Source organism: Myotis daubentonii, chromosome 13 (assembly GCF_963259705.1).
Source record: "Myotis daubentonii chromosome 13, mMyoDau2.1, whole genome shotgun sequence".
Taxonomy (NCBI): domain Eukaryota; kingdom Metazoa; phylum Chordata; class Mammalia; order Chiroptera; family Vespertilionidae; genus Myotis; species Myotis daubentonii.
In genome coordinates this window covers 36,236,883-36,258,543 of record NC_081852.1, presented here as the reverse complement: position 1 = coordinate 36,258,543, position 21,661 = coordinate 36,236,883, and the positions used below count along the sequence as shown (strand labels likewise).

Below are 21,661 nucleotides of genomic sequence, written 5' to 3'. Positions count from 1 at the left end.
AACTCTTTCTTCCGCCCGACCAAGAAGCCAGCCTCACATCTTCCTTATTCTCTGTAGACTCCCAGGCACTGGCCTTGCAGCTCCTGGGTTGTAGGAAGGATCCAGTGTAGACCCTTCCTGGGAGCCTGGCTTGCTAAGCAGTATGTTCTCAGTGGTAGGCGGATTGCTTAGGATATCCACCTAAGTTTAGTTCAACTCCTGAAAAAAGCCTGCTGTGCATTGGGAAGTTTATCCACCAAGGAACACGTCATGCCAGTTTAGTTAGAAGTGCGATCTGGCCAAGCACAGGTTGGAGATGGATCCATCATTCTGGGTAGCCTTTCTCTGGACTTTGGTTCTGGCTTGGTTTCTTCTCAGGAGCTCCGCCCAGCTGCTGGCTAGTGCAGGCTGTTAGCATAGGCACTTACAGAGTCAGCTTTAGTCATCAGCTTATCTATCCAAGACCTGGGACCAAAAATAGCTTGTGGGTTTTCTTGGTAAAGGCAGAGGTAATAACAGGAACTTTAAGCAGAAACCAAACCCAAATGTGTCACTCATTTGTTGTGTCTCTGGACATCCTTCTGTGACTGTTTTCTGGAAATTGAAAATTTTCAAATCAAGTATGTAGGAGAGGGTGGAATATTAGCAAACCTCAGAAAACATTATCAGTTAAAACTCATTAAATCTAATTACTTGTTTTGCAGAACAGGACTCTTGGGAGAAGAATTCAGAAAACAGTTTTTTATTCTGAAAATTTTCAAATGTATGCTAAAGTAAAGAATCTAGTGTGCGGTGTAAGGTACTGTTGTATACCCAGCACCCAGATTCAGTAATTGCCAAGATTTGCTTCGTCTATTTTTTCCTTTCAAAATACTTTTTAAATCCAAGACAGTGTCATTTTATTGCTACATACATTTGTATGCATCTAAAAATTTTGGACATTTTATTGCATAATTTTAATGCTGTTGGTATATCAATATGATTAACAGTAATTATTTGGTATAACAAATACCATTTCATGGAGTACTTTGATTGTCTTAAAATGCCCCCCCTTTTTTTTAACACTTTGTTTGTATAAGTTAGGATGTCTTTACAGTACATATACTAGTATTTTTTCTATCTCTTAAGTATCTAATTCTGGACCAGTCCCTCTCTCTCTCTGTCTTTGTCTCTCTTTCTTCTTCTTCTCCTCTTCCCCACCCCCCAAAAAAGTAACTTGTAGAGATCAGATCAGTTGTCCTGTAGAATATCCCACATTCTGGATGTCTGTTTATTTGCTTTCAGTGTCAATTAACTTCTTCCTCTTTCCTGCATATTTCATATATATAGAACGTTGGCTCTGGAAACTTGTTTTGATTTCATTTTAACTTGTTTTGGCAAGAGCATTTCACGGTGAAACAGTGACTTCTGAAGCTAGACAGAAGAGTTAGCAGAGCCCTCACTGGCTTGGTGCTGCCCTCGGAATGGTAGATCAAGCTTATGAAATTCAGGGGTGGGCCGAGGGCTAGGGGGCTGCACTGCACAATGTCAGAAGGGAGAGAGGGTAGCACTTTGTCAGAGAGAGATCCAGACGCCTGCTTTGTCTACTGGAGAGGCATACCCAGAGCTAAGTTTCAAAATTGAAAGGAACCTTACAAAATGTCATCCAGTCCCTTGTTCTATTTGATGTCTGTCAATATCCTCACCGTGAAATTTTGATCAACCTCTCTCTGAACCATTGCCTAGAGAGGGACCTTACTACCCAGTGGTTAGGATGATCTTGCACAGTCACTTACTAGCTGTGTGGCAGTTGCATTGAACTTCTCAGAACCCCAGAAGGATTATTAGCAAAACAAGGCTAATGACACTTTTTTATCTGTCGGAAGGAGTTGTGAGAGTGAAAGAAGGCAATACCTAGGGGTTCTATTGATGTGGAATGCTGTACAGAAATAAGAGAGCTCAGTGTCATCATGCTTCAACCCCCTAGACTTATTCGTCAGCATTTGTAAAATCCTGTGATAAGGGCCTGGAGCTAAGCCACTGGCCGTACGGATGGAAAGGAGGAGACAGATTTGAGTCATGTTCAAGTGGCTGAATCAGTACAACTTGGTAATAAATATTAGGTAGGGAATGAGGATAGAAAGGAAGGCTTTTACCACTGTGATACTTACAAAGGAAGGAGGAAAAGGGAGTTAATGACTTCAGGTTAAACAAATAGAGGTTGAGGTGCTTGTTTATTCAGGACAGTTAGCAGTATAGGTCTGAAGTTGAGGGAAAAATCAGAGCTAGAAATTAAATATTTGTGATTTGTCATAATCTAGATGGTATTAAAGCTGAGCAAATGGATAAAAAGACCAGAGACAGGACATAATAAAACAGTGTTTCTAGAATTGGATATTCCTCCTTGATTAGAGATACCATAAGGCCTGTCGGTTCTCAGTAGTCATTAAAGAGAATGGAGCTTTAGAATATAGGATTTTCTGTTTAATATAATCATGTGAACTTAAACTTGGTTCTGCCATCATTTTAAACCCCATAGTTAGTATACTTAATTCTTCCCTTAATGCCAATACTTAAAATGCATGGCTTCTAAGAAAAATGTTCCAACAAGTATACAGTAGTAACTATGAAAATTGTCCCTATTGTTCATGCATCTGATGGTGGTATACTCGTCACTTCACAGAATGTAATAGCTTGGAGAAATAATCATGTGAGAAGGGCGGGCCTCCCATCAAAGATAACCACTGGGAAAGGGAAGTAGGTGTATTCAGTTGCTAGATTAGAAGCGTATGGGTGTTCCAGGCTTACACTGGAGGCTGCCCAGTTTTGGGTACCTTGATTAGCCCACACTAATCTCATCCCAGCTTCTCTCCAAGGAACATGTGTACAAACCCTGAAACAACCTCTTGTCATCTTCTTCCAATTGTTTAGGATTCCATTAAAAAACTAAAAGAACGAGGCAAAAACATTTGAGAATTCTTTGGTGTTCTAAGCGTTCTGTAAGAAGTTTTGTTCCTAACTGTTTTGGCAAACTCCAAAAGAGAGAAAAACAAACAAACAAACCTACCCTAGACACCAGCTAGACTGACAGCCTGATGCTAATGGAAGAGAAGAAATAAATTATGCAGTTTTCCACTTCCATTGTAACAATCGTCTGGTGACTAAGCTTTAAAGTGAGATACATGTTGGGTTCTGTTTTTTGGTCTCCATGGTGAGCTTAGATTTGAAAACCGTCGAAAGGAGTTATGTTACAGCTAAGGTACTTAGCTGGCAAATGCATTAATCTGACATGGTATTTTCAGTGAAATGACTCTCTTGAACTTGAAAGACATGGTTAAAAAAAAAATTCCCCCCCAACACACTTTAACGTAACCCACTGTTGGACAAGGGTTATGTTTGAGTGGCATTGGAGATTAATTTCATTGTTCAGTGGAACAATAAAATACAAAAGCCGTGAAAGGCCTGTGTACTCTCTTCTGTCACCATCCGTTTTCCTGCATTGCACAGATTGGAACGATCAGAGCACGTCCTTTAATCCACTGCTGAGCCATGATGGGACATGAGCTGTCCTACAAGGCAAAAGACTCATTGCTCTTGAGGATTTTAGGACCTTTTTCAGTTCTTCCTTATGTTCTCAGGCTCGGTGGTCCTAGCTGCCCTCCATGCTGACAAATTTGGATATTCTGATTGGCTCCTGCTAACCTTAGTAATATTTCAGAATATGGTTTATATTCTGTCACCAAAATAGCTTCATGTCATCCTGTTGAATTGTGTGGAATTCAAATTGTCAATGCTTGACTTTACCTATTTTTCTGCTTTGCCAGTTTCTTAATGTCAGTATAGTTTTCGTTTTTGTTCAACTTTCTTCTTCACTTTCCCACTTCTTTCTCCATCGTACTCTTCCTTTTACAGGGATTAAAAAAAGAAATGTGCAAATTCTTTCTCTTAAAATTTTTTTTCTATTTTAAAGAAATTCCACATTCATTATAGATTCATTGAAAATATACAAAAAGAGGAAAATTTTTATAACCACTTATGGCCCTATCTACTGTTAATGTTTTAGTAGATTTATTAGTCCCTTATGTGTATTTTTCTTACATACTTCTGGTTATGATTTCTGCATAATTATTCCTGCTTATGTATAGTTAACATTTGATATATGCATTTGACATGATTTTATAAACCCCAAACTTTCTAAATGCTTTTCTTCTTTATGGAAAATCACCAAGAAGAGTCACACTTGCAGATTGTGGGGCAGAGAGTTTGCAGATGTGACGTTTTTCATAAACAAGCAAGTGCTTATTTCCTGAACAAACATTTCTAGAGAACCCATCCTGTGCGGGGTGCACTTTGAGGACACACAAATGTATAAGACAGGCGCCCCTCCCCTGGTAAATGGGCCCCCAGAAGCCATGACAGACATGTGGCGTGCAGGCCATTCTGACTTGTTCAGCCCTTCCTGTCATAGGCGTGTGCAGCTCGGCTGCCATGGAAGCAAAGAAAAAGGTGGCACACTCCCCTGGGAGTGTTGGCTGCACTGAGGAGGGAGCTGTCTGAGCCAAGTCTCAAAAGGATGAGTAGGAGTTTGCCATGTGGAATTGGAGAGAGCAAGAGCTTGTAGGTGGAGAAAACAGATAGGGTGAGAGAGTGAGTCTGGGGAGCAGGTAAAGTCAGATGTGCCTGGGCATGTGATCCTGTGGGTTTGTGGCCAGAGGTAAAGCCAGAGTGGCAAGTTGTGGGCAGATTTTAAGGGGACTTGTTACCCTGCTTAGGAGTGTGGGCTTGATCTAAGGAGTCTGGCCATAGCAAGCCAGGAAAGGTTTTAGCAGGGGGTTTATGTGGTCACATCTGTCTCTTAGACCTCTCTCCAGTGATACAGAAAGTAAGCTGTTGGGAGGGAGGGAGGAAGGGAAGGAAGAAAGAAGGTAGGCTTCAGAGTGGTGCCAAATTATATGGCCCTATTTTGTGCCAGGTCTGACCCTAAATGTGCCATTTTCATTTAATCTTCACAGCAGTTGTCTCACAGGCCCTAATGGCACAGAGTGGCAGAGGCAAGAAGTATGGCCACATCTTGGTTCTTGGTACACTTCACATGCAGAATACAGTTGAGGTCACTTTTGCATGGTTGTCTGAATTAGAGGTGAGGAAGGACTAGACCCGGGTAGAGAGGGCTGTGTTTGGGAGACTCTGGGAAGGTGACAGATTTTCTACATGGCGACAGCTATATAGTATGAAGGGGTCACCAGAGTCAGAAAGCACTCACTGAGCTTCGTGAGTTATGTGAATGTCTAGCCACTATGAGTACACCTGAAACTAATATAATATTGAATATCAGCTATAATTGAAAAGAAAAATAATTAAAAATGTAAAAAGGAAAGCATTCACTGGGGAAATGCAGAGAGCCTTGAGAGTGCAGTGTGCGGCTCTGCATGAAGCATCATCCACGTGGTAGAGAACAGAGACCTCCTGAAGGAAGGTTCCTGAGCTGCCCCGACACTAAGGTCAATGGGTTCCATTCGAAAACCATGTTGTCCTGCGTGAGAGGCTCCCACTGGCCAACTGTGAGACAATTGGAGCATTACAATGAAGTGACAGTAATTAACTAAAATACATTAATTGAAAACATTTTAAAAATTAGTATTGGGAGAGGAAAACATAAAGTAATAGATATAAAAGAAACATTAGAAATAGTAGAAAAATCAACATTTTGCGATTTCTGTAGTAATGATTCAAGTAAGAATTATCAGTGCATGCTAAAGGATTAGGTGAAAGGTTGGGGGCCATAATGTTTCCATAATTTCAAAATCACAAATTGTATATTCATTATAAAGTATCAAAGATGTGCATTCAATAGAGGAATCTGGCAGACAGTCCCATAGCCAAGGGACCAAGCAAGGGATCAAACCAGTACTAGGACCAGTGATAGCAAATGCATTTCGATGTGATGCACAGAAAAGGACATGTCACTTCTGTAATGTTCCCACCAAGAACATTTAACCTGAATGTAAACATAAGGAAACAATCCGATAAAGCCAAATTGAGGAACATTATATAAAAACAAACAGACTGGACTCTTCAAAAATGTCTCTCATTAATAAAGAAAACAAGACTAAGAAAAGTGAAGAGTCTGACAAGTATCCTCAGTCTGTGTTCTCTGATTGGACTCCAGATCAGGGGGAGAAAACTCTGAAGGACATTGCTGAGCCCATCGGGAAGTCTGAATGAAGATGTCTACTGACTGATAGAATTGTGTCACGTGTGGATTATAGAGGGAAATACCTGCTGTTTGCATTTAGGAGCAGTGTGCCCTAGTGTATTCAGCTTACTCTCAAGTGGTCCAGGAATGAGAGAGAGAGAGAGAGAGAGAGAGAGAGAGAGAAGAGGGGAGGGGAGGAGAGAGGAAGGAGAAGAAGAAGAGGAGGAGGAGGAGGAAGAGGAAGAGGAAAAGAAAATGGAGGGGAGGGGAGAGGAGAAGAGAGAGGAGAGGAGAGGCAGCAATGTAGGATCGAGTTGGTAATCGATGAATATAAGTGAAAGGTCTAGTGGTATTCATTGTGCTCTTCTTTAGATTTAGAAATGTTCAACACAAAACTCTGAGGGAAATTGTTTCTTCAGTTTTCACTTCATGACCAAGTAGGCGAAACGATCTCTCAACACCTTAAGCAAATATAATTTTGTTAAAGGCAAGTCCTGCCCGACTGAAAAACAGGCTTTCTTTAATGTGACGAATAAGAACATGGGTGAATGGAAATCCATGGCCAACCTTTATTTAAGATTTTAGAAGCTTTGATACATCTCCTTACTAGAGGCCATGAAAAAAATTTAAAGTTTTTACTGGGGAAGGGAGGCTGGTTGGGATGAGTGTCTTATTGCTGATAATTACTTAGAGATGATGACTCCTACACACACACACACACACACACACACACACACACACACACACACACACAATGCCTGCCTAGCCCAGGAATTATAGGAATTAATGGATGTGTTTGGTAATGGAGAGGTACAGAGAGCCAAATTCTTCAGAGCTGAGTGGAGTCTTTTTAAAAAGACTCATATATGTGAGTTCTAAAAGGTGCATACTGAAATCTTTCTGCTTCAGATCACTTGAGGTGGACATATTTGTGGGTGAAACGAAATATTTCCAGGAGTGAATCTGGAGGAAGCGTTCAGAAAAGTCTCCCGTGATCACAGATGAGCATACACAAGGGCTGTGTGTAGGAGAGAACCATCTGAATTTCACTTGTTGTCTGCTAGGCCTTGAATTCTCACTTAAGAACCTCTCTCCCGCCCCAACATACACACCCCCCCAAAATACTGACTTAACCTGGCAATTGTCATGCTGTCTTAGATTTGAATAGCACTGTACAATTTTAGCAATCACTTTTACAAACATTATCTCGCTTTGATTTGTGAGGGTTGAGGATGAGGAAGTATTGTTCTTGCCTGTTACAGATGAGAGAAATGAAGCCAGAGCTGGTAAAATTGTCCAGAATCACCCAAAACGGGGGTTTGGGATCGTGTTTATGCTCATAGTTATTCCTATGAAAGTAAACTTGGTAACCTGTGGAATATCAGTCCAACAGAGCACAGTATAAAGCAAAGTAAGTTAAAATCAAACTGAAAACACCTTGTATAAGGAGGCAGAAAATGGTTTATGAAAGATGAAAATAGCTTTTATAGAGATGGGGGACTTTCATTTAAATGGAGAAAACACTTATGAAAAATAGATCCTCAGAGAATAATGAATAAATTATTTTAAATTGTTTTAGCTACTCAACTGCACTTAAATGGCATATAAAATGGGTTAAACTTCATTAGAACAACAATAAAAAGTGAACCCGAAGACACTGTTCAGCCTTTGTTGCTGGGGAGGTATTTGCAGCAATAGCAGGCTCTTTCCCGGCCCCGCGGCAAGATTGTGTAGGTGAGAGGCAGGACATTCGGATTGATCCCAACTGAGTCGCCGTGAAACAGAAATAGCCTCTCTGTTAATTTGATCATCTAAATGGACATCATATCATCTGCACTAAGCACATGGCAGGCATGTGGGGATACGAGGAATTGATAAGAAAGCTCTGTTAAAAAGTCGGAATTTCTATAAAAACAAAGGGCAGTGTTTTATTATGTAGAATCACTCTCCCTCTTGTTTACTGCCTGTTCTGGTAACACTAAGAAAGCATGAGAAATGATAAGGGGCAGTTTGGGGCCTCTCACTGCTGTTGGGAAATCTAAAACATCCATCAAACTTATAAACACACTGCCTGGCCTGTGGGGGCTTCAAGGACATGCTATAGGATGTAGTTTTGTTGTTTCGGGCCTTTGTCATTTGGGGAGTTCAGGCTGAGGGGAAAACGCAGTGTGTAGCGTGTGTTTCTCAGTTGAAGGCTGTGGGGGTGGGACTGACAGGATTCCATCAGTTCTCCGGTTCTCCTGCTTCCTGACGCTTGATTCCCACAGCAGATGTGATCAGTGGTCTAAGTGTAAGAGCAGCTGGCCATCTTGGTTTGTCATGGATGAGAGTGAATTTCTTGTTTTGGAGGAAAATTTTCTTCGGGAATAAAAAAAAGAAATGATTTGCCCTGGTGGTAGTATTCAGTGACTTCATTGAATGAATGAATGAATGAATGAATGAACGAACGAATGAATACTTTGAGCAACAGCTGCTGTTCATGGTTGTTGGAATGGGAAGTGATAGCATGACATTAAATCTCTGTAAGGTTCCCAGACGCTCAAGGAAAAGTTCCTCTAGATCAGTGGTTCTCAACCTGTGGGTCGCGACCCCTTTGGGGGTTGAACGACACTTTCACAGGGGTCGCCTAAGACCATCGGAAAACACGTATATAATTACATATTGTTTTTGTGATTAATCACTATGCTTTAATTATGTTCAATTTGTAACAATGAAATTGGGGGTCACCACAATATGAGGAACTGTATTAAAGGGTCGTGGTATTAGGAAGGTTGAGAACCACTGCTCTAGATGTATCCAATTCCTGGTTCACCCAGGCTTGCGAGGGACTGGCACTGCACAGGTAGTATGTAGTTTTGCAGGCAGTACCTACATGGAGCCAGAGGACTTGGGTCACATTGCCACACTGAACAGCCGGGGCACTTTCACTGGGAAAACAAGTCACAGAGGTGGTACACTAAGTTTGGGAATAGCAGCACCCTTGTGAGTGTCCCCTCGAAAAGTAAAGGGGAAAGAACTGCTATTCTTACCAAAGGGGTGAACAGGAGATAGCAGAACCTACTGGCAAAGTACACAGTGCTGAGGTACACTGTGTCACTTGTGCAGTTCCCCCACACCATTCTTGCTCCATACCTGTGGTGCCCTGGCTGGTATTGCTCAGTGGCTAGTGCATTGGCTTACACACACCAAAGGGTCAAGACTTTGATTCCCAGCCCAGGAAGCCTTGCTGATTCTTCAGGGCTGCTGTAAGAGAAAGCATTAGTAAGGTACAAGGATGATATTAAATAGCATTTCTACTCCTCACTACTCACTTTCAGCCCCTCGTCAGAGTGCACCAAAGCCATTGATGTATGCAGCATTGTTTGATGAGCTTTGCTCCCAGGTTCTCCCTCCCCTGCCAGTGGGCTGAAGCACAGTGAACGCCCCTGCTCTTCAAAGCAGTTAAGGGAAAAGGCTGGCACCGGGCTGTCTGCATACTGAATGATGGCAAACAGACGACCCTCAGAGCCAGGTGTGATTTAGCACTGAAAGAATGCTTTGAGAAACCTGTTTCGTAATAACCAAAGGCCCACTGGCTCAAACTGTACTGGAGTGGCCTCATTCAGAAGGCATTCCCACCTTCTGCTCTGTTTCTTGCTGTGCATGGTTATTGCTTTAGTGACTTGGCCAGTTTACTTAATTTCTTAGCCAGTCATTAGAAGTTGAAAAGAATTGGTGTATTTTCACTGAGAACTGATTTTTCTGTGACCCTAGGAGACCATAATTCACATCCTAATGTAGCTATGAGACCTAAATTTTCACAACTTTGTACTGTCTGTCCACTGAGAAAGTGTTGATGTGAATGTCCCCCAAAATACCTCTTCTCTCAAAAATGAACATTCAGGCCCTAGCTGGTTTGGCTCTGTAGATAGTCTGCAGACTGAAGGATCTCGGGTTCCATTCCAGTCAAGGACACATGCCTGGGCTGCAGGCTCGATCCCCAGTAGTGGGAGTGCAGGAGTCAACCTATCAATGATTCTCTCGCATCATTGATATTTCTGTCTCTCTCCCTTTCCCCTCCTCTCTGAAATCAATAAAAATATACTTTAAGAAAACATACATCCAGAAGCCTACGGATAGGGAGGTCACACTTACAGTTACAGTGGAGTAAGCACACTCCATCCTGCCTCCACGGAATGCAACCAGATAACCCTGGGCGGAATATGTGGAGTGGTCTCTCAAGACGGAACACTTCTTGTTCTGTCTTCCCAGTGTAATTTTCCCTCCAGGGCCACACTGCTAGTTGGTAGAAGAGCCATGATTTGGGGGACCAAATTAAAACGAGGAACTGAGTAGGATGTACCTTCAATCATCTGAAATTACATGGATTCTCCTTGAGAGTGCTTACAGTATTACAGTTTTATAAATGTTATTCCCAATCAAGTCATGTAGTTTCCTAAAATTTTCCCTTTCTGCACAATATTTTGTTTCCTGTATAATTAGTAATTACCATGCTTTCTACTTTATTCATTTTCTATATACTTATTCACTCCCACATTGTGACTTTCCCAGCCATATAGTCAGAGGCATTGGGTGTTCTATCAATCTCATCTTCTTCAAGACAGCTCTCCAGAGCTTTGACTTGCCCATTTGGGAGGCTCACTTTCTAGGCTGACTGCAGTTTTCAGCCCTCTTTTTATTGCCATTCTAGCGAGTCCTCTTCCTTTTTCTGTGTTTAGTCCTTCTTTTGTGGAGCATATCCTTTGTAATTTCCCAAAAAAGTACACAGGTGGTAAATATTTGAAATCTTATATATATGAAAATGACTTTAGTTTATCCTTAGTTGGTGCTTAATTAATAATGTGGCTGGGTATAGAATTCTAAGTTGGAAATTATTTTCCCTCAGAATTTGGAGGCATTTTTCTAAAGCCTTCTGTTTTCCAGTGTTGCTTTTGAAATTATCTGATTTCTGATCTTTCATGTGAAGCTTGTTTCAGATTTCTGGAAGCTTCAGGGTTTCTTCTTTGCCCTCGTGTGTCTAAAATTCCATGATGCTGAGTCTTGCTATGTAGATCTGTTTTCTTCTATTGAGCTGATTCAGTGATCCCATTGAATCTGGAAATTCATATCCCCTCCGTGGTGTGTTCAACCTGCCTGCCTTAACTAGAAACCTTCATAAAAACTTTAAAGGGAAATTATAATGAATTTATATTTATATGAACATGTTTTCCAAAGCTGTAATATTATCAGTTAAAAGCTGCGACATGATCATGGTGATTAACTTGGCCAACCAGAATTTAAAAAGAGCCTAACAATCATAAAATAGAGACAGTCACACATTTCATTTGACAGAGCAATTGAAAAATGCAGTGAGTGAATTGTTCAAGCTATTTATTACTCTAAGGAACCAGCCTAGACTTGCATGAGAGACAGGTAAATTTACTCTTAAACTTTTTTCACTTTTGTTGAAAGGAAAAACATGCAATTGAATCCATATAATTTCAGAAGATTGAAGGTACATCCTACTCAGTTCCTTGTTTTACTTTGGTCCCCAGAAATCACATACCAAACACTATTTGTATATTTGACTGCTCAATCTTCAGCTGCTTTAGCAATACAACAGTTGTCCTTCAGGCCACACGTGCGAAAATATACCTCTAAATTTTCTCTGGGGGTTTAACACCCCCCCCCCCCCACACACACACCCAACAGTAATAAGACCAAACCAGTCAGTCTTTCTCTATCAGAGTAATAAAAAAAAAAAATGGGTAAGCTTCTGTTGAAATATAAAAAATACTAATAGCTCAGGAAAGTTCTGAAGCTACTCAATACTCCTTCCAAGAGTTGCCCAAGGAACATAAACAATGAGTGGCCAGTCTTCAAGGTGGGGGGGTGTCATGTCTTAATATAAGTTTTTAAAGGAAAGACTCTCCTGTGTGTCTCCTCTACTCTCAATAGCCACCCTGAACACACCTGTGACCAGGTGTGTGTGTGGGGGGGGGGGTGGGGGGAGGCGCTGTTTCCCTGATACCAAGCAATTCTCCAACTCTCTCTAACTCAATTCTGATACTATCTACCCGGAGAGTGTGTCAGATCCCACAGGTAAAGGACTCAAACACTGATTGCTCTCCCACTTCAGATGCCAATCACAAGGCCAGATGGTCACCTGTGCTTCTGAAGTTCTCATGACCCCTTCCTCTGGTTCAATTAACTTGCTAGAGTGGCTCACAGAATTCAGGAGTCCAATTTACTTACTAGATTAGAAGTTTATTATAAAAGGATATAACTGGGGAACAGCCAGATGGAAAAGATGCACAGGGCAACGTATGTGGCAAGAGGCATGCTCTCTCCAGGGTGCACCCTCTCCTGATAGCTCCACGTGTTCACCAGTCTGGAAGCACTCCAGACCCTCTCCCATGGGATTTTTGTGGAGGCTTTGTTCTGGAGGCATGATTGATTAAGCCATTGGCCATTGGTGATTAAGCCAGAGGTGGGAGGAAGTGGACTCAAAGCTCCAACCCTCACACCACCTGGTTGATTCTGGTGAACATCCTTAGGGGCTTTTCAACTCAGGTGAACTCAGGTGTGGTTGAAAATGGCTTGTTATGAATAACAAATACACCTTTATCTTTCTTATCGCTTAGGAAATTCCAAAGGGTTTAGAAGCTCTATGCCAGGAACAGGGACAAAGGCCAGATATATATTTCTTATTATAAATCTCAATACCCCAAAGCCTAGTTCTGAATATAAATAGTAATTATAGCACACCTTCCTGTGGGCTAATAAATCTTGTTTTCTCTTTCCCACCAGCTTTTTGGAGACTGGGAAGCCCAACTGCGGAGAATAATGAAGCTCATTGCTGGCGGTGGCCTGTCCATCACTGGCTCTCACAACATGTGTGGGGACTATCTGTACAGCGGCCACACGGTCATGCTCACACTCACCTACTTATTTATCAAAGAGTGTAAGTCTGCAACAGGCTTAAATTAGAATTGTCTTGCCTGCCATGTCCTAGGTCTGGGGCAAGTCTGCTGAAGCAAGACTGGAGGCCTCGAAGGGCAGTGCCTCATCTCACCACCCTGCCTGCATACAGACAGCAGGCACCGGGGAATATGTGTGGGAGGGAGTAACTGCTCTTCTTGGCTGGAGTGTCTTGTTTCCTTCTGTGTCATCTGCAGTGTTGTGGGGTGTGACAACCGCTGGAAGGAAGGAGAAGGAAATCTCCAGGACACAGAAATCTAGTATTGGGCCTGGCTAACTGGATGATGGAAGATCATGTGTTCACTCAGTAGCCATTTTTCCAAGCACCTGGCACTATGCTCTAAGCTGAGGGTGCAGTGATGGGTCAGTGATGTCTTTGGACCATGGTCGTAGAGGCCATGGCTTCAGGAACACTAAAGGAGGCAGACACTAAATGGGAAAGTTCCTACAAAAAATGCACTTAAAATATTTTATTATGAAACAAAAAAGCAAATAAAGTGTTTACATATGATTAATACGTTTTATCCCTTCCCCCATCCCATTTTCCTATATCATTTCCATGCATGTTTTTGTACTTGTGTATTATATTATTCTCTGGTTTTTAAAATTTACATAAATGGTATCATGCCACTTTTCTCTCAGTGGTGTTTCTGAGATGAGACTCTAGTTCATTTTAATTGCTGTTCATATTTCAGTACTACACATGAACCACAGATTACATTTTTTCATTTATCTACTTGTAGAAAATTCAGTGTGTTCAATATTTTACTGTTAGGAACGGTCCCAGGTGCCTTCTACAGGCAGTTGCATGATAGAGTGACAAGTTAACCAGGTTGCTGATACCACAGAGGAGGGACACACATTACAGGAGGGATGTCTTGGGATGGTGTGGCCCCTTGGAAGCTTAACGTGTTTGGAATTTAGAGTGTGGTTACTGATGAGGAGTGAGAAAGAACTGGTAAGTAGGAACCAGGTCATGGAGCATGCCGTGAGCCACAAGAAGGAATCTGACCTTCCATCGGTCAGAGATGGGGTGCCTGCTGACGGCCTGTCCCAGCCGGGCAGGGTCACCTTAGCCTTTCTGGAGGGAGAAACCACTCTGGCAGCAGCTTGCAAGATGGATCGGAGAGGGAGAAGACTGGAGACCAGGAGAAAAGTTAGGAGTCTGCTGCTGTAATCCAGTACAGGATGGTGGTGGCTCAGACTACCAGATGGCATTGGAGATGGGGAGAAGTAGAAGGACCAGAGGGAGATTGACCAAGAAGGGTTGTCAGTTAGATTGTGGAGGTTCAGAAGACAGGTGGTAGAATGAAGGGTGAATGCCCAGGTTTGGTCTTAAGAAAAACTAAGCTAGGCGACACAACCGAAGAATAGAAGATGGGCTTCGGGGCACTGACCAAATAGAGCGAATTCTAACAATGTCTATTCAGAATTGTCAGGGCGTGATCAAGCCTTTGTAGTAGGATGTAACTGGGCTCAGAACATGGGAACAGAATGGGTCTGATGTCAGTGGGCCTGAAGGAGGGATTTCTGGCCCCTGCTGCTTGGTACCTGAAATCCTTTAATGGGATTAAGCCTTATCCTTCTGGAAGATAATAAAGCAATGTGCTATATTGGGTCACAAACACTGATTTTTGAATCCTGCTGCTATCACTATCTCGGTGACCTTGGGGAAAACATTTAACCTTTCTAAGTCTTGGTTTCTATATCTTTAAAATGAGATACTGATAGCTATTTAATGGGTGAGGGAGAGGAGGTAAAAACTAAAATAGATGGACACTTATAATAGTGTTAAATGAAGAATGAATATTTGTTGCTATGTTGTTAAGGTATCAAATACAAATTTTCCTGGAAATGGAAGAGTACATACACTAAGACCCCTACCCTGGCCCTCCATTTAAAATTGCAAACCACCCTTCACCCTTCTGACCCTGCTTATTGTCTCTCTCCCCTACTGGGAAGGGATCTCCCCACAAAGGCAGGCTTTTTGCCTGTTTTGTATATTGATCTCAGTGCCTAGAACAGTTCCCATCCCAGGCACATTGTACATGCTCAGAAAATATTGGTTGACTGAATGCGCTATTGATTCTTTGACCCCTTGAGAATCTAATAAAATCCTGCAATTTCTCCCCTGGAATGGGAGGGCGGGTAGATTACATTCAAACTATTGTTTGCCTAGAATTTCAGACCATCTATTGAGAAAACAAGGCTGACAGGCCCACACTAATGGAGATGTTGGTGCTTCCCTCATGTGATTTTCCAGTGGAGGCACAGACAGTGTTTAGTATCTGACACTGCCCTACCGCTGCGAATGCACTTGGACTGGAATTCCCAGGCATTTGGATTTTCTCTGATTTGTATTTGAGAAGGTGGAAATCTCAAAGACTCAGAGTAGTGTATGGTTGCACAGACTGGAAAGCAAATAAGACAGTCATATCAATTATAATTAATCCATGTATAAGGATCTAATGGACCAAAAGGATTGATTTTGTATAGAGAATTAACCCCAAATTATTTACATGTAAATTAAATGTCCAAGAACAGCTTTTTAAAAAAATGGATCATGATACATTAACCTGTCCTTATTTGTCCTTTTAAACTGTATTTATGACTATATGAGTCAAATAACAACCAAATATGAAATACTATTGCTAGTAAAAATGCTTTATAAAGTAAGATGCTCCTATGTTAACACTGGTTACAGATAAGCTAAGATTTGATAGCCAAAGAGGTTTGCAAAAGGAGGGACATGAGGAAATTGCACTCACAGTGGTGGTAGAGTATGTGATTGGGTGCCCTTAGTGGTACTTGAATAGTGGGATTATTGCAAATTTCTCCTCTCTTCAGATTCCCCTCGACGACTCTGGTGGTATCACTGGATTTGCTGGCTTCTCAGCGTAGTTGGAATCTTCTGTATTCTCTTAGCGCATGACCACTACACTGTGGACGTGGTGGTGGCATATTACATCACTACAAGACTCTTCTGGTGGTACCACACTATGGCCAATCAGCAAGTGAGCTTTCCCCCATTTGATTTTCGCGTCTTTTGCTCCTGGGTTGGTGTTACTGACGTGGCAGGGGAATAGTACAAAGCATCTACAGATGCCTTAGTTTTCTCTTTTCTTAAGAGATAGTCACCTATGACTATGTTATCTTTCGTGATGCTGATCCACTTAAAAATAAAAAATGACCAAGAAATGTGTTACTAATGGCATAGGAAATTGCATCCTGTTAAACAAATACCACATTCTCATTGTCCCTGAAAATATTTACTAACTTGTGCCCACCTGTTGCTTGATTTGCATTCCTACCCTTGGCCCCTCACCAGCTTAATATTTAACATTAAGTTTGTCCATTTTCATTGTAGAAGAGCGAGTAACTGAAAAGCTAATTGAGGTGTTTATTTCTAGACAAGAGGCTGAGTAAGCCACAGGTTTTCCTTGCACTCCTGGAATTGGAGTTACTTGTTTTTCTACTAGGGTGTTTCCCAGTGTGCAGATGAGTGCCAAGTGTAGAATGGTGGTGTGACTGTGAAACTGGGGTGAGGGGGTGGACATGGAGCCAGTCTGGGGCCCTTTGTGCATTTTAATATTAAAAAAAAAACTGATCTTAAAGTGAAAGGTCATGAGAAAAATACGTATATTCCCTTTGGGGCTGGAACAAGTTAATTGCTCTTACTGACTTGGCCTTTCCTTTCTTTATTGTCTTAGGTGCTCAAAGAAGCTTCCCAGATGAACCTCTTGGCCCGGGTGTGGTGGTACAAGCCATTTCAGTACTTTGAAAAGAATGTCCAAGGAATTGTACCTCGATCTTACCATTGGCCCTTCCCCTGGCCAGTAGTCCACCTCAGTAGGCCAGTTAAATACAGCCGGTTGGTGAATGACACATAACAGCTGTGCAAAGCGGGGGAACGAGGACCTGTCCGAAGTGCTAAGAACTCCACGAGAGAAGATGCCATAAAATAAACACCTCCCTAATCCCACTATCTTTCAACGGTTACCTTGACTTAACCTATTGAGTTACCTGGTCAGCACTGTGATCTTCTTTTTCTCTCCAAAGGACCTGCGTTGGACAACAATAAAGAAAATCTAACTTATCATGCACTGTACACAGTTCCTGTTCATAAGCCTGGGATTTACATAACCCACAACCACCATGTTCCTTTGTATATGATGCAACAGCATAAATGTAAGCTTTTGTATCCTAAGTTCTGTTTTTTCCAGTCACATCTGGAAATAAAGCGTATTATTTTTCTTGGGAAAACATACTTTTCATATCTCTTGCCCCAAAGATTGGGCTGTAAGCCATTTTCTAGCAAATGTCTCTATGAAGGTTTCTAAGTACCTGAATGGGGTCTGATTCTGAAATCTTTCTACCTGTTGCACCGATAGTCAAAAATGACAGACACAGAAAGGTTTAGTAACTTTGGGTTTTGTAAAATCAGCAGAGACAGTGTGTCAAAAAGTGCAAAAAAAAAAAAAAAAAGATTCTGTTATAAAGTGATTTTCTAAGTATTTCCTAACTTTATTTTTCAAATGATGTTATGAAAACCAAATTTCAAGATTTTTACATGTCAAAGAGAAGAGAGTTAAAATTTAAAAATGCTTCTTGGGAGAGAAATTTGTCTATGTTTCTAGTGCCTTTCTTGTCTTGATTGTATGGTCAGTAGGCAATCTTAAAAAAATGTTTTTATTTAAAGTATTCCATGAAAATATAAATGTATGTATACACTACTAAATTTTGCATTTATAGCTAAATTAAATCAGAAGACTGCTTATGGCTTTTCAGTTGCTCTGAATTACAGACTGGGGGGAGGGGGGAACGGGTAATCAGAAAGTCAGAGCCGGCTCTCATATTGTGAGCCTGTGGCAACGACATGGCCCACTTACACTATTTTACCTATTTGGTGGTTCAATTTTAACTCTACAGTGAAAACAGCCATGAATACTTCTTTTTTTAAAAGCGAGTTTTGAAAATGATCACTTAACTAAAACTTGAAAGCTATAAATTAGTTATCCATACTCTCATGACAATTTTGTTGGTGAACAACAAAAAAGAGATCTATTTCTTTAAAATATATTTGTGCAGAAACTGCATGTAATTCTAAGTTTTGCTCCTAACAAAAGGATGTTTGGGGAAGTATTCTATTCTATACTTGCCAATGTGGAGAACAAATAGTTTTTTAAGAATGAAGAATTATATATATCCATTCTGTATTTTACGTGCAGCAGAATTATCCTCCGTAGGGTTGTTTTTTTGTGTGTATTCACAAGGTGATATTTGTATTGTAAAACAATAATGGTGAAGGAAATAAAAAGGCTTTTAAAATTTGGTTTGTTTTAAATCTTTGTAAAGTTATTATTCCAGAGAGTATACTGATATCTTAACAGCTTACCTAGATCGTAAATTAATCAAAATGCACTTTTTAATAAAATTGATATTTAAAAATTAGTGGCTATTTCTAATGTGTTCACATTGTTCATGGAAGTCCTACATGAAATCATTAAAGCAAGGTAAGAGGCTCCGTTTCAGAATTTCATCACTGAGTTTTTCTTTGTGTGTATGTGTGTTTTTATGTTTGGTTGGTTTTTTTGAGATAATCATGTTTCCTTTCTCTTGAGATTCCTTAAAACCTACTCTAAACTTCAGTGTGAGTGCACTTTTACAGTTGAACCTTGAATGACTTGGGGTTTTCCCTGCAACAGTGGAAAAATCTTCATAGAACTATGACTTATAGTCAGCCCTTTGCATCCAAGGATATGAAGGACCAACTGTTCTTTGTTTTTTAAATCCATGTCATTTCAAGGAAGAACTTCATGCTTTCTCAATTGCAACCCTTAAAATCAGTGTTACCATCTACCTTTGTGCCACTTGACAAGAAAAACCATGCAACTATGAGAACTACGGACTCTGGAGACCACAGTGGATCGTGTAGGTATCTGCTTGCTCGTAGGAACCAAAAAGACTTGGGGACTGGATACTTAGAAGCTACTAGTACGCACTTATTTCTGTGTAACTTGTGTTAAACCTTCAGGAAAGGTTTGCTAGTTGAAAGGATCAATGATGAGCCGCTCCATTGTTTACTCTCATGAAGAATGAGAGTAATTGCCTGGAGGAAGAAGACACCCCAGGAGAAAGTGGGTTATGTATGGCATATCCACTAGAGTTCGTATTGGAGGCTCAGAAGTAAGTGGATTCGAATCCAAACTCTGCTGCTTGTAGGCACTGTTTTTGGCCAGTTTTCTTTGAGCCTCACTTTTCTCACAAAACTAGGGATTTTACCTGTTCTGCGTAAGGTGGGACGATGATGAGGCCTGTGTGCAAGGTAAGTGCTCAGTAAACAACCACTGTCTTTACAGAGAGGAATATGAGCGAGAGAAAGATGAACACAAGGCCACTGGGAGCCAAGAAAGAAGCCTCATCCAAACTCTGGCCTCCGCCAGAAAGAGAGAGCTAGGCCGGATTAAGAAACCACGCCAGGACTCGGCCTGTATTTGAACTTCTGAGTATGTATGATCAGTAGTTTGGACCTATTGACACCTTACTACCCTCGGTAAAATACTTGCTCTAGTATTCTGAACAGCTGATGTGTGTGCACTGGTGGTTTGAAGTATTGGCCAATGCTGAAACAGCATGACACAGTCTTCTTGGATGATGAGCCAGGGTAGCAATGAAGCAGAAACGTGGCTACCATGTTTTATCGGTGCCTGGAGTCTGCTCCCCTGGCCAGCTCTGTGTTGGCACATGGAGCAGCTGGCACCGTTTGAATTGCTTTCTGCTAATGGAATTAGCATGAGAGGGAAGGGGAGACAGGGTTCAGCCAAAGCAGTGTCTTCCATGCGTTCTCTAAAGAGCCTATGTCCACGGAAAGGCACAGGTTGGGTTTCCCACGGGGGATGTGTAGCAGTGCTCCTAGAATGTTTCAGCGCGATCTCATTGTTTCAATGGGTGTTTGTTTTGAAGGCTTCTCTGAAATCGTTGGCTGTGAGGCCACAATCAGATCATCGCCAGGCTTATGGAACATTTGTTTATCACAAGCCTTTGGCCAAGGGAGCCTTTGACCTCTGGCTGGTGTTAGGCTGTGATAGGGCCCTGGCAGCGGTAAGGAGTGAGGATACAATGTGTTCCCAGCACAGATTCCCTTTGCACCGCAGGCAACCTTACGCGCTTCAGCAAGCCTTGCAGGCTTCATACCAGAGGCGGGCAGATGAGCTTGCAGGCGTTTGCTAGCTGTTTCTCCACAGGCTCCAGGGATGAACATGTAAAGCAAACGGCTTGAAAAGGAATCGTGCCCAATGAGTGCTGCTGGCACAGTGCTGGCTTTGGAAGCGTCGCTGGCCCCGGATGCTGGAGCCCATTCTTGGGCTCGTGAGTGCACCCCAGATGCTTGCACAGAGCTTGTCCCTTCCCGGGCAGCTCACAGTGGACACTCAGAATCCCCTGCCCACGAGGTCACCTAACGAGGCTTTTTCCCTGAGGCTCCTGGGTCCTGAGCACCTGAAGGCAGAGCGACTGAAGCAGGGCCTGTAGCCGGAGGTGGCGTTCCTTGTTCTTCACAGTCCTCTGAACCGACTGTCCAGCACACCGCACAAGTTGTTGAGGGTGGCGGTGGCGATAGTTCTTCCTTTGGGAGAGAAAATGTCAATATATTCGGCACACATAACGCCTACATGCTATTAGCATTCGCCGAGAGTAAATTCAAACAAAAAGTCACCAAAATTAGATGGGGAAGTATCCGAAATGTCACTGTAACACATGGTGAGAGTGGAGAACTGTGACAATTTGGCCTTCTGTAGATCTGGGCTAGGAAACTGGTTTAATTTCTCAAGATGTTCAGGGCTTAATCACCAATTAAAATCAGAAGCAACAAAGAATACGCTGCAGCCCTCGGAAATCCATTTTCCTCTTGGAGCGGGCCCAAATCCACTTCCTTCTCATTTGACAAAAAACGAGGAATTAATGGCAGTCTTTTATGGGTGTTAGAAGGTCAGAGCGGGAAAGGCAGCCAAGCTCACTAGGAAGACCTGCCGGTTTGTTTTGATGTACAGCAGCTTGCTTCCTAAGCTCAGGACTGAAGGGAAAGGAGCTGGTGGGAATGGGGCTGGAGCCCAGGGGACAGAGTCCCTGGTGGTGGCCCCGCAGGACAGGTGGATGTTGGGTACAGGACAGTGTCCAGTTCTCTGTTGCCCAGCTCGCTCTCTCTCTACACCACACACACACACACACACACACACACACACAAGTTCAGCATTTGTATCAGTATATTTAAGGCTGTAATAAATCTCTCCTTAAAGGAATCTACTTACATTTCATTAAGCTAGTAAGTACTTTCTAAATTTATTTGGCCTTGAAACCCTTTTTGTACAAACCTTTTCTCCCTCTAACATTTTATTATGAAAAATTTTAAGTGTACACTACATTTTTAAGAATTTTACAATAAGAACCCATACAGTATTAATCATTATTTTATTAACTCGCTTTATCACATATCAATCCATTTGTCTATCTTTTTATCCATGAATCAATTTTTTATCTTCTGTTAATCCT

At 41.8% G+C, this 21,661-nt stretch overlaps 1 protein-coding gene across 12 annotated transcripts in view; it reads left to right on the top strand.

Annotated features, from left to right (window-relative positions):
* SGMS1 (sphingomyelin synthase 1) overlaps window positions 1-18,565 on the top strand; it is a 247,466-nt gene extending 228,901 nt beyond the window's left edge. For 11 of the 12 annotated variants that reach the window (XM_059662719.1, XM_059662720.1, XM_059662718.1 and 8 more), the window contains 3 exons: window positions 12,944-13,097; window positions 15,962-16,128; window positions 16,825-18,565. In XM_059662719.1, the coding sequence (XP_059518702.1) occupies window positions 12,944-13,097; window positions 15,962-16,128; window positions 16,825-17,004 (501 nt within the window). In that variant the 3' untranslated portion in view covers window positions 17,005-18,565. The remainder of the gene's footprint in view (window positions 1-12,943; window positions 13,098-15,961; window positions 16,129-16,824) is intronic. The other variant, XM_059662722.1, reaches the window with a different exon arrangement.
* Window positions 18,566-21,661: the final 3,096 nt, after the last annotated feature.